The sequence below is a fragment of the Chroicocephalus ridibundus genome, chromosome Z (genome assembly GCF_963924245.1).
Source record: "Chroicocephalus ridibundus chromosome Z, bChrRid1.1, whole genome shotgun sequence".
Lineage (NCBI taxonomy): Eukaryota > Metazoa > Chordata > Aves > Charadriiformes > Laridae > Chroicocephalus > Chroicocephalus ridibundus.
In genome coordinates, this window is record NC_086316.1 from 16,634,213 (window position 1) to 16,647,328 (window position 13,116).

At 39.8% G+C, this 13,116-nt stretch overlaps 1 protein-coding gene across 3 annotated transcripts in view; it reads left to right on the forward strand.

Annotated features, from left to right (window-relative positions):
• The window catches only part of ACO1 (aconitase 1), a 44,912-nt gene extending 31,888 nt beyond the window's left edge, over positions 1-13,024 (forward strand). For all 3 annotated transcript variants that reach the window (XM_063321500.1, XM_063321502.1, XM_063321501.1), the window contains exons 11-21: positions 899-1,058; positions 4,342-4,477; positions 4,992-5,076; positions 5,349-5,505; positions 6,067-6,191; positions 6,959-7,063; positions 7,743-7,885; positions 9,335-9,482; positions 9,902-10,024; positions 11,023-11,208; positions 12,341-13,024. In XM_063321500.1, the coding sequence (XP_063177570.1) occupies positions 899-1,058; positions 4,342-4,477; positions 4,992-5,076; positions 5,349-5,505; positions 6,067-6,191; positions 6,959-7,063; positions 7,743-7,885; positions 9,335-9,482; positions 9,902-10,024; positions 11,023-11,208; positions 12,341-12,454 (1,482 nt within the window). In that variant the 3' untranslated portion in view covers positions 12,455-13,024. The remainder of the gene's footprint in view (positions 1-898; positions 1,059-4,341; positions 4,478-4,991; positions 5,077-5,348; positions 5,506-6,066; positions 6,192-6,958; positions 7,064-7,742; positions 7,886-9,334; positions 9,483-9,901; positions 10,025-11,022; positions 11,209-12,340) is intronic.
• Positions 13,025-13,116: the final 92 nt, after the last annotated feature.

A 13,116-nucleotide genomic window follows, 5' to 3' on the forward strand; every position in this document is an offset into this window, starting at 1 on the left:
CAAGCTGGTTATGTCCCGAGCTCCTCAACATAATTTTGCATTCAGTGCTGAATCTATTCAGGCAATCAGAACTGCATGTGTCTCTGTGACTTTTTGATGCTGGTGGTAAAGACAGAAGAAAAAAGACTTCTCTCTACATCATCCAGTCAAAAATGGTCATTGAAGGAAGAGCAAGATTTTAATTTGAATTAATATACCCATACAATTAAGTTTCCAAAATCAGTTTGAATCCCTGCCTGATACAGTAACTGCCCTTGTTAAAGGCAGTACAGAGCTCTAGTAATGTAAATCAAGAAACTTAAACTACAGTAATTCCCAGGAATTCTTGGCTTGTTATGTGTTCCAAACTCTGTTAAATGACCTTATGCTTTCAGATCTCTAAGTATAATTTTTCGTGATGTGAACAGTGCCTTCTTGGCCTTTGGTGGTTAGTTTTCTTTCTTCAAGTGTCAGGCTTTTGCCTCTCAAGTCAGCTTTAAGCATAAGTTTGAGCTCTTCAATATTCGTGGCTTACAAATGTTATGTGTTATGACTAGAATCTCAGGACTAGTTTGTGTGACCAGACTATACGTGGTCAGGAATGTGGAGCATGTGAGAGCAAGAAGCATCTGAGCAATCTGACGAAGGATATATTCATGCAGGAAAAAAACACAAATACATTTTGATGCAAAGCCTCCTGCTTTTACCAGTAAACAGAGAATAGGATAGACCCCAGAAAAATTATTTTTGTCCGCCACTTTGACCAGAGATGCAACCCTTCACCACCAGACCTAAAAGTGCAAGCATGGTTGTGACTGACAGATGCTTCTCATTAGTGAAATTCCCAGCCCATATGAATTTCCAGTCAAAATATTTATATTAACCACATCCTTTTGATTTTTACTTTCTCCACTTACAGCAAGGATTCAAGGGATTCCAAATTGCCCCAGACCGACACAACAGCGTAGTCAAATTTAATTTTGAAGGCTGTGACTTCGAGCTTGCTCATGGTTCAGTAGTGATTGCTGCCATTACAAGCTGTACAAACACCAGTAACCCTTCAGTTATGTTGGGAGCAGGTAAGTTTATTTGTTTAATGTGCAGTAGTTTCTTTATGGCTCTGGCTGTGTGTCCTAAAGACAAATACAACACTGATGTAATTCTACATGCATAATGCTGATTTTGGCATTTGGAGTGCTAAAACTGAGCTTAGTCCCTAAGGGCAGCAGAAGGAATTCTGGAAATGGTAGCTGGAAACATCATTTGAAGAAAATGTATTTTTCCTGCCCTGTCTTCTCTACAGGGGAGACTGGAAATGAATTAACCAGCACCTCTGACACTTGTTTAAATGCACAGAAGTTGTTATATAGAGCTGAGAAGAGCCTATCAAAAGTCAGAGCCACGGGCAGAGGGAGAGTAAAGAATAGTCTATGGGGTTAAGTCTGAAGGTGCTCTGATCTGGCAGCAGAGTACAAAACACACACTTAGCTAGAGGTGTATCAAGTTGTTACTGCAAGAGTCTGAGGGCACGTGTCGGGAGCTTGTAGACAAGGAAAATTGTGTTCTCAAGGATTGCTGTCTTGCAGAGCCTTGTCATTTACATCCTAACTGCATCCAAGAAGTGGCTGGACATGGACTTTGTATCCCCCACTTTCTTGCTTATCACCATTCAAATAGTACAAAACAGTTGGTCTGAGTTGGTTGTGTTAAAATTCAGGTTAGGAGGTTGTTTATTTCTAACCTGGCTAGTGTGGGCAGAAAATTTCTCATTCTGAATGCACGTTCCTGGCAACAAAATATGAATGAAGAGATCAGCTCAAAGGGTTCAGTCTATACTAGCCTGGTTCAGCCCTCTTTCACAGATGCTTGGCTACATGCTCGCATATTTCTTTCTCTCCTCTGCGAACATATACATAGATGTTATCTGTCACTGCAAGATCATCACTGTATTAGGACTTTCTAGTCTGTCAGACTGTTTGTAGAATGCAGGCTTATTTTCTACAAAGGTTGGAAGGGTTGTGCAATGGGCAATGCAACGGCCCTTGACCAGAGAGGTTTACTTACTGGCTGAAGTAACGTAATTTGTCTCATTTGTTCCTGTGTGGTGTTGGGAAAACCTTGGCTTATGGACAGCCTCTGACAACGGTCACTTTCTGTTTAGTTTGTTGATAGGGTATTTGTCATCTAGCATCTTTTTTTGGGTACTCCACAGTAGCAGCAGCTCACCCCCTTCGCAGACGCAAAAGGTCTTTTAATTCCAAGCAACAGGGACAAAGTCTATCGTAAACAAGGATGTGGTGTGGAAAGGGAAGCAGAGAGGAGACCTGTGCTGTTTCATACCCCTTTGAGAGGAACAGAATTGAACAAAGTCACCCAATTCACTTGCCCTTGATAGGACAGCCCCATCAGCATACTTCTGTCCTCGGGTCCATCCTGATGACGATCACAAAAATAGAGCTGAATTTCTTTCTTCTAAGGATCAAGAATTAGGCTTCTTCCGGGCAGACTGTCTTTTCTCTGTCCTATCCCTTAGATCTATGTCGATGTATCCCTCAGTTGTGCCACCTTCTTAAGATATAGTTTCCCCAAGTGTTTGGCTTCCAGGCTAATGGCAAGCATTTTTAACCTTCTCTGTGGCAGTGGGGATGCTGATCTTTCAGCCGCTTGGCTTAATATGGGTTACTTCATGGGTTTAAACTGTAGAATGCTCTGCAGATACAAGTAAAGTTGGTACTTTGAACACATTCGCTACTACTAAATGCATAGCACCCTGAAGAACATAGTCCTAAGGATCTCAGCATATGCACTCAGATTTAGTGGGTACTGTACCTTTGCTGCATTTCCATACAGCAGCACTTATGCTTTGGCCTTGACAAGGAGGGGAAAAAGTATTTCTGTTAGTCTCTGGTAACTGTTTGTACACTACGGTGTTGAGGACCTCTGAGATACCCACAAGAAACATGATAATTTGGCTTTCAGAGTAGGGTTTGAAATGAAAGTAAACAAAACATGCAGTGCTCCGACACTAAGTAACCAAATCCAAAGGTAAAAGAAATCCAAAATAAGAACGTTTTTTTTCCAACTACTGCTGTATATCCTGTGCACTAAATGATGTGCAGGGGCTGTGTGTCTGTGGGGACAGTGAGTGTATGCTGTAGTAGCCTTGACAGCCTAATCCAACTTTACAAAGGTGTTGGATTAAGGCTGCTCAAGCAATTTAAGTTCTGGCATTTCTGTGCCAGTTTTTAGAGTTTGACCTTGCATTTTTTTCAGAACTGGTATTGGCAGGAAAACAGAAGCCAACAGAAGCCAAACAGGCTGTCAGGCTCTCAGGTCCTGAGATAATTTGCTTGTGGTCACATTTTCAAAAGTATACAAGAGCTCCACTTTCCACAGCTTCTTCTGGCAGCTAAGGAGCCTCAGCAATTTCAGGAATAGGACTGCTTTTCTAAATTCACATATCTACCTTTAGGCCTCCAAATCTATCGGTGTAGGCCTTTTCACGCAACATTTAAGTGGAGGTCTCCATGTCATGTCTAACAGAGCTGCCAAACGGCTGGCAAAGACAAAACAGTTTGATGATGTCTTCCTGTTGGACATCATGTTGGATCAAAGCGGAGCTGATGTATGTTTTCTTATCTAAGTGGATGTTTGAGAGAATGAGAAGGCATGGGAATGTGAAGAGTTGCATAGTTTGCATAGCTGCTGCTTCTTTTATGTCTATCCTGAAAAGGGCTGGAGAGGGCTTGTTTCTGAACATTCATCTATGTATGGACAACTTGTTTAAAAGGAAGAAATTCAGGATAAATATGTTTCTGGTAACACATACACTCCACTAAAACATCTCTATGCATGTTACAAATCCAGGAGTGGTAAAACAGCACTCCTGCAACAAGCTGTAGATTGTGACAAGGGCCAGAGTTGGTGCTCTCATAGACATCTGCTTCTCAGGGCAGCGAGTCATATGCTGGCCGTTATTTCAGCACCGGGTCAGTAGACCACTGTAAGTGGGAAGTTAGCTATTCTTCATTGCATTTTTTGTGAGTCACTTGTCTTACAAATAGTGTTCTGAGTTTTGAATGTCTACCTGCTGCCCCAGTGTGAGTTCATCTTGTTATATACAACTTTGAGCAGCTTTCCAGTGGAGGAGAAATTGCAGACTGGATCTACAGTTCAACAGAGCACTTGAGCTCTATAGCCAGTTATTCTGGGATTAGTGCCATTGGCTCACTCTACTATTTCATTGCTGGAAATTGAGCCTTTTCTGTTTTCCAGTTGTTTAATGGTACTTCTGTTAACCTGTTGATCCACCAAACTGTTCCACTTCCAGGAAAAACTGCAACTATCCTTTGCATTTTTCAGGATTGCTTGCTAAGAAAGCTGTTGAAGCTGGTTTGACAGTGAAGCCATACATTAAAACTAGCCTGTCCCCAGGAAGTGGGGTTGTCACTTACTACCTGAGGGAGAGTGGAGTTATGAGTTACCTTTCCCAACTAGGGTAAGAGTGCTTTTCTTACTGTTGTCCTACGGCTGCTTAACTAAAAGCATTGACAACAAGTGATGCAATAGAATGACTATTTCTCTGTACAGCTTAAAATATATGGCAGGTACCCTGCGGCATGATCCTGCATGAGTTAACGCATTGCTTTTGTGCTGTCTGACTTTGTGCAAATGAGAGAGAAGGCCTGTTGCCTGCTCTAGTTTCTTGAAGACTCATATTCTTAAGTGGGAAAATGGGTTATTTTTCAAGACCGATGTTTTTAAATAGCATGAATGACACTACATTGTTGTTCATCTTGCTAGGTAAAACGTTTCCCAGATCTTCATTCTGTGTGCACGGACAGTCACTGCAATGATAAGAATTGAGCATTCTCAAAAACACTGTTTCCGTCAGCAATTCATTTGTTAAAACAGTACATCTTCTGAAAGTAACCCTTGCCAACTGCTAAGGGTTTAAATGTCTTGCTCCAAAATAGCCTGTTGTTCGCTGATGATTTTTGTGGTCTGTTTAGGTTTGATGTGGTGGGTTATGGCTGTATGACATGTATTGGCAATAGTGGACCCCTACCAGAGCCTGTTGTTGAGGCCATTACACAGGTATGCAGCTTATAGCTGTGCAGCTTATTTAGGTAAGATGTTCTCTGTTCTGTGCTGTGTTATACTGTGCACTAACTCCTCCTAGCTGTGTGCAAAGTAAATTCAGTCTATATTCTCTTTTTTGTGGGAAGTGCTTTGGGATTGTTTGGAAGGAGACAGTTCTGTGACTGTCCAGTCATTGATATTGCAGCATGGTGCAGCTCCACAGACCTGCTGGGTGTGTGAAGATTGCAAGCACCTCTGCTACCTTTGTCTCAAACTCTTTCTTACAGGGAGACCTCGTAGCGGTGGGTGTATTATCTGGCAATAGGAATTTCGAAGGACGTGTCCATCCCAACACCCGTGCTAACTACCTAGCCTCCCCGCCACTGGTAATAGCCTATGCAATTGCAGGAACTGTCCGGATCGACTTTGAGAAAGAGCCTTTGGGTAAGACAGTGTCAGGGTGCTTCTTTTCACAGTTTATAAACTGAATTGGTTGGAATTGAGCTCTTGAGAAACATTTGTCCTAGGGAGGTGCTTCAAATGACTGAGTACCTCTGGGATACAAAGCATGCGATTGTTAAGAAACAGAGCAACAAGGACGCTTATGACGGAGAAGGGGGGAAGCGAAGCCTGACCAGTATTCTAATTCCACAGAGGTATCTTTTTGGTTATATCTGGGTGGTAGTCTCTTATGAGCAACCTGATGTAGTAGACTTCCTTTGAGCAAGTAGTTCAGCTAGATAACCCTCAAAGATCCTTTCCAACCTCAGTTATTCTATAAATTATTCTGGAAGGCCATTTGAAATCACAAAAGAAGATGTATGTACAGGCATCATGAAATTTATGAGGCCCTCTTCTGTCAGACCCCTGTAGGGGAAATATAGTGTGTCTCACAAGTGTTGACAAGGTTAGAAGGAACACATAGCTAAAGGACACCATTCTAAACTTTTTCTTTCTTTCTTAATGGAAAACTTGCAACAAACATAACAATACCATTTTCTACAGGAATAAATGCTTCAGGGAAGAAGATTTTCCTGAAAGATATCTGGCCAACAAGAAATGAGATTCAGGCTGTTGAGCGTCAGTTTGTTATTCCTGGGATGTTCAAGGAGGTCTACCAAAAAATAGAGGTGAATTAATTCCCTGGGCAGTGCTTTCATTGATGTGCTGTGCTATTCTGATGTTGTTAAATAAGCTGGTCTTGATAATGAAACAAACCTTTTCCTTCTGTTGCTGTTGCTTCTCTTCTGACAAGTATTCAAATGAGATTATTTTTTTTTAAGTGGTTTCTGGTTAATTAATTGGTTCTTACAGGAAGTTGTGTCCTGAAAATTGCTCATTAATGATTTTTTTAATGTAACGTATAGTTTATGTGTTTTAAACAGTCATCACAGGCTGATATTAGAAAGTGAGATATTCCAGCTGCACAGATGTTTGGTTTTTTTCACCTGACAAAATTAATTTGCATTACTTAATAGCATTAACATCAGAAAAAAACTCGTACTTGGTAATGCTTTCATGCAAGCCTTTCTCAGGTGTTGAAACAAAATATTCTTAAGGCTTACGTGTTAGGAAAGCTTCTTAAGATTAATGATAAATACACTTGAGAATTATAATGTGTTATCTGGGTACATAATACAGGTTATTGTCAGAAAACTGGATGAGCAGCTCTTATTTTGTAATGAAGTGAGGGTTCGCCTAATTCTTTTAATAGATAGAATCATTTAAAAAAAAAAACCAAACATAATGTATATTGTCATAATAATTTCACAAAGTGATTTAAGAGGTACACAAGGCTTTTGCTGAAGCCCAATGTGTAATTTTACCTGGATTCTGAAGTAATTCCATTGCTTCTGAAAACTTAGAAATCAATGTGGTGGTTTTGTGTGTTTTTCAGACAGTAAACAAATCTTGGAATGCCTTAGATGCTCCTTCAGATAAACTATATACTTGGAATCCCAAGTCAACTTACATCAAGTCTCCACCTTTCTTTGATGGTCTGGTATGTGCATGCTGCCCTTTTGAATCAAGCCAAAGTGTGTAGTGACCTTGACTAATGTGAAGGGCAAAGCAAAGCCACTTCAGGGGGCCTGGAAGCATCCATCATAGCCTATTGAGGCCTTGGTTCTCAAATGTTAGAACTACACTATTGTATTAATTTTAATACAAAGGCATGAGTGAATCTGAAAACTGTAAGGATTCTCTGTCACTTCAGGGCTTTTGAAAAGTCTCCTTTTCCTTTTGAGCTGAAATACTTTTAAATAGTCACAAAAGTGAGGTAAAAGGACAGGAAACAAAACCTACAGCTCTGCCTGCCTGCGTTTTGCACCACTTCAGTGTTCAGATTGCTGTTTCAGTACCATTTAAAAGCAAATCCAGATTTCAATGTATGCAGATTTCTAGGAATCTTGGATTTTTCATCTGTGTTCATGCATGTACCACAGGAAGCCTCAGCTAATGTTTTTGCCTCATCTGTTTTCTTCATGCATGACCTTCCTGATAGACAGCCAGGACATCATCTTTTATTCAAGAACGTAAACATTTTTAATAGGGTTGGATTTTTTTCTTTCTTCTAATTTATATAGAAAAGGAGACTTTATTTTGCAATTTGCACTTTTGAGAAAGGTAAAGGAATTCTGTGTCATATTTTAATGATTTTGCTTGTATTTTTGGTGGTTTAGACTTTGGCTCTTCAGACCCCAAAAACAATAGAAGACGCTTATGTCCTGTTGAGTTTTGGGGATTCTGTGACAACTGACCACATATCTCCAGCTGGGAATATAGCAAGAAATAGTCCTGCAGCCCGTTACTTGACCAGCAGAGGGTAAGCACTATTTCTTGTTCTTTTTATAAATTGGGAAGGGGATACAAGCCACAGCTACTATACTGTGTTACAGGCACACATCTGCTGTCCGTTCACATATGCTTGTATTCCTTGGTGGATGCCCGGAGAATATATAACAGAAGAAAGAAAAGCATTTCTTTCTCTGCTCTTTCAGCAGCTCTGACCAAGTGTAAGAACTTGCGTAGAGTGTGCACATCTATTACACTGGAGAGCTGAAGACCTTTGTATGGAGAGAGGGGCAGAAGATAACTTTCAGGCTAGTTTTTGCAGTAATTCTATTCATAAATAATGAAATCAGGATTTGTCTCCCTATTGAAGCAAAATGATCATGGTCCTTAATGTGAAAAGTTGGTTGTTCTCACTTCTGCTAGCACGTGCAACTATTTCATAGATCTAGGCTATCAGGAGCTATTAGAACATCCAGAAGTTTAGGTTTCAGTGCAGCTGTGAAACCTGTCAAAGGTATTGTTGTTGGGAGTCCAAATTGCTGTGAAACTTTGGTCTCTTTCTATGGCCAGCCTGTCAGCTTAGTACTCTGGGTTCAACTTAAGGCAAGACAAGGACTTGCTGAGTTGCCCTGTTCAGTCTTCACGGATAATATAATACATTTATTCTCTGGTTTAGTACTTCTTGCAGCTTCAGTGGTGTTTTGAGGAACAGCACTGACGTTATTTAAAAAAAAATACTTTCACTAGACCTACTAATTCTGGAGAGGAAATCAATTCAACTAGTGTGATCTACTAAAAACTATCTGCTCTGGACTCTTTGTCCCTCTTCTATCAGTCTCTTTGAAATCTAAATAGTCTTACACGCATTACAAAACAGATGTTGTGTGTCATAGCTACTGTTTGGATGTAGCCCAATGCAAACAGTCCAATTTTCTGTCACATTCCAGCACGTGTTTTGTTTACTGGTTAGGCTGGAGTGTCCCCTCATTCCCCTATCTCTGCAAATGAACTTTTTCTTCTCTAGTTCTAACTTGCAGGAGGGGCTCTCTCTGCAGTTTGGATGTTTAGCACAGTGGTATCTACCTTTGTTCAAAATGCTGTGGTGATACAAATAATGAGGAGGATTTTCATTAGCCAGCTATTAAGAATGGAATTGTATTGCGTCTTCTGAGCTAACACAAGCTCTGTCCTTGCATCACTCAGATACTGTTTTCTGGGGCAAGGGATGAGAATACTGTGGAAGCTGCTTTCTGTGACCAAGCTGTAGGCAGGCTTCGATTTTTTTAATTATTTTTTTTTCCCTTTAAAAAAAATCTTAAGTGTAGAAGTATCAGCTAACTGGATGCTACTGCCATGGTGGGAACCATGTACATACCTGCCTCAGAAATACCAGTTTGTTACTTACTTTTCTTAAAGCACAGGGTGCTTCAGTCTAAAAAAAACAGTTTCCTTTTTCCTTTGTTTTCTTTTCCCTTAATAGCCTGACTCCCCGAGAGTTCAATTCTTACGGCTCCCGCAGAGGGAATGATGCTGTCATGGCCAGAGGAACATTTGCAAACATTCGCTTGGTGAACAAATTTATTGATAAACAAGGACCTCAGACCATCCATTTCCCTTCTGGGGAAACTGTAAGTACACACGCTACTCTAAACTGAGGCTCATTGACAGTAGAGTGGATTACTACTGGCTTTCCTTCTTACAGCTTAGGTCATTTACTTAAGTGCCTTTTAAGTAAAGCTAATGAGGGGACAGGAGCTGTATTGACCTGGGGAAGCAGGTCAAACATACCTATGTAGTATGGTGCTACCAGTCATATCAGTAGAGAGTATGACCACTGTAGAAGTGGTAATGGAAGGCACAGGTTTGTGTTGGGAGTGAGATCAGGCGAGAAGCCATAAAGGACTGTATGGTTAATATCCTTAAACATCCTGTTTGGCAGAAAGCGCAGGCTTCAGCTACTTATGTGGGGACACTTTTTCCTTTGTTTCCCTGGAACTGTGATTCCACCTCCAAAAGGTGTATAAAGTGTTTGGCATTTTCATTCCAGCTGGATGTGTTTGATGCTGCAGAAAGATATAAGCAGGCTGGCCATCCTCTGATTGTGCTGGCTGGGAAGGAATATGGTGCAGGAAGTTCCAGAGACTGGGCAGCTAAAGGACCATTCCTCTTGGTGAGTAACTACAGTAAACTAGGAGGACAGTACTTAAAAGTGCATTATTTGTCAGGAAGACTAGCTTACGAGCAACATCCTGGATAGATCATTCTCACCTTTGGTAGCAAGAGCGATTTTGAAATCTCAGCTGCCTCCAACAGCCACAGCAGAGTTGCAAAAGCTGTTTAAATATTAATAGATCCTGTTCAGACTGGAAGCCTTGACTAATCTTCAGCTAGAAATCCACAAGGCTACACCAGAAAGGCCACTTTCTTTACTTCTGCTTCCCATAACCCAGTAAACCTTCTGTCTGCTTCCAGGTGCCTCCTTCAGCTCACTTAACAGGGAAGATAGAAAGTGTAAGAGAAAATAGTATCGTTGAAAATGAAATTTAGCATGGCTTCACCATGCAGGTTGCAGGGATGTTTATTAGTATTGTTACAGGAGCATAATAGAAATCCACATACAGTGAAATATGTTTCATTCATTGTCTGTCCTGTCCTACACTGTTTACCAGCCTGAATTCTGATGGAAGCTTTCTTGGTGTGCAATTTGAGAAGGCAAGTGTGTGTATTATTTAACAAAGATTAGGAGAGTTGGTGTTTAAGATTACATTTGTCTAAATTGTTGGGGTTTTTTTCCCAGTGGTGATTTTTTTGTATTAACATGTAAAAATTTAGAAATTAATTAAAATGCATCCTGGCCTTGTAGTGTAGGAGGGCAACACTGAACTAGTGAGAGTTACGGACATGACTAGTGGTGCTCTATGTGAGACACATTAAAGAAGGATGCAGAATTCCTGAGAAAGAGTATGTAATTTTTTGACAATCAGACGTCTTTTAAAGATGTTTGAAAGTTAACATATAATCAAGTCCGCTGTCAGACAGACCTGCTGACTCTACCAGTAGCTGGTAAATGAAATGGAGTGGACCACAAATGTGTCAGTTTCCCTCCTGTTTGCACAGAAAGACTATCAGGAACCATGAAGGTAACTATACTTGTTGTGTATTTCCCAGGGTGTCAAGGCTGTGCTTGCTGAAAGTTATGAGAGAATTCATCGAAGCAACCTAGTAGGGATGGGAGTGATTCCTCTGCAGTATCTACCTGGAGAGGATGCAATGACTTTAGGACTCACTGGACGGGAGCGTTACACAATTATCATTCCTGAAAAACTAAAACCACAGATGAAGGTCCAGATCAAGGTATGAGACACCTAAGGAATTAATTTTCTGAATCACTGTAATGTCACTCAAAATTAACAGTCTGTTCAAGCAATGTGCTTTTACATGGCAGTAAGCTCCTCTCACTTGAAGAAGGGGGAAGAATTAAGATGGTGAAGGGAGCGAAAACAGTAATTGTAATAGGGTTTTGCTATGATGGGATATAAAAGCAACATGTCTAAACTGCTTTATTTAGCACAAAGCAGTCCTGTGTTTTGGACCAGTCTTTCAAAGCACACTATGCATTTTTCTGTCTCACTTAAATATCTGAAGCACAATAAAAAGTGAACTGTAAGTATGAAATTAAATAAGTTAAACTAAATTATTTAAATTAATTTAAAATTAAAATAATTAATTGAATGCTGCAATATACAATATTCTGTCAGTTGAATCTGATCTAGTTAAAGATGTCCCTGCTTACTACAGGGGGGTTGGACTAGATGACCTTTAAATGTCCCTTCCAACCCAGCACACCCTATGATTCTATGAATTGTCAAAGTGAAGGCTAAGCATACCCAGCATAAAATCTAGTTAAGCTTCAAGCCCTGTATTTGAAAGACTGCTTTTTGTCTAGCTTTGCCTCCAAACCTATGCCCTTTTTTAAAAAATATTAGCATCTAGAATAAAAAATTTGTTTATTCTTTATTGGAACATCTGTGTAACTGACTTATTTAATAGTATCAAAGTCTGCTTTTTTTATTGTGGTTAGCAAAACAATCTACTTATTGCATGTTCATTTAATGCAGGTGGTCTACCTGGATTAGCTTCTAACGACAGTTGTTTATATGTGCCTCACTAACTGCCCTGATATAAGGGCTTATATCTAGGGCTTATCTAAGGGCTTATCTCTAGGCTTATATCAACAATAAACCTAAATGAGGCAAGCCGGGAAATACAGTGCAAGAAGACTCCATAGTGTGTTTATTATGGTTTATTTTAAACTACTTTCCTCCTGAGCAGCTGGCTGTAGTCTAGTGTGGAAAGAAATACTGATGTCCAGTGCCTGTTCACTTTAGCTTTCTATCACAATTGCTTAATAGTCTTTATTTTACTATGATGTCATGTGAGACAGGGAAAGTTCTGCTGCTTGAATGACTTTCTTTGACCCTAACAGCTGGATACTGGGAAAACCTTTCACGCCATCATGAGATTTGACACTGACGTGGAGCTCACTTACTTCCACAACGGCGGCATTCTGAACTACATGATCCGTAAAATGGCATCCTAATCAAAAACATTAAGCAAAAACGTCCAGGTACAAGCCTGCTTCTGGTGAGCGCAATAAAACTACGGTAATCATAGATTTGAAAGTGTGAACCATAAAGTGAACAGTTTTTTTCATGGATTGTATTAGAAGGCTTGTTTACAATGCTGAATTATTCTGTGTATGAGGAAACTGGACACACTTGCCCAATTAAAGTGAACAGCATTTATTATTTGGTTTGTATGGTGGTTGGCTTGACTTACCTTAGAATACAGTGCAAAAGTCATTAAAATACTGCTGGAATCTGTGGAACTGTTGAAGATGATGTGCTGATTTCATATATTTTGTCCATTTAGTTTGACTCTGAAGTTAAGTTCTATGCTCATATCAGTGGTCCAAAAATTAACTGACAGTATAAAAAAATAACTTTTATTTCTTCCTGATTACCTGATATTGACATGCTTTCTTATTCAGTTGACCAGAATCTGAATCTAATACTGAAATTAATTATTTAGCTGTTTGTTTATTCTAAAAAATGTGAACTTTGTTGTTTAAAATCTACGCCTTTGTTCAAAGGTGGACCTATTGGGGATAATATTTCTAATGGATAAAATTAAATTTATTTTCAAAAAGTTTTTGGTGCATTTTGTCATGTTATCTTTAGTACCAAGATGTACAACAAAGCT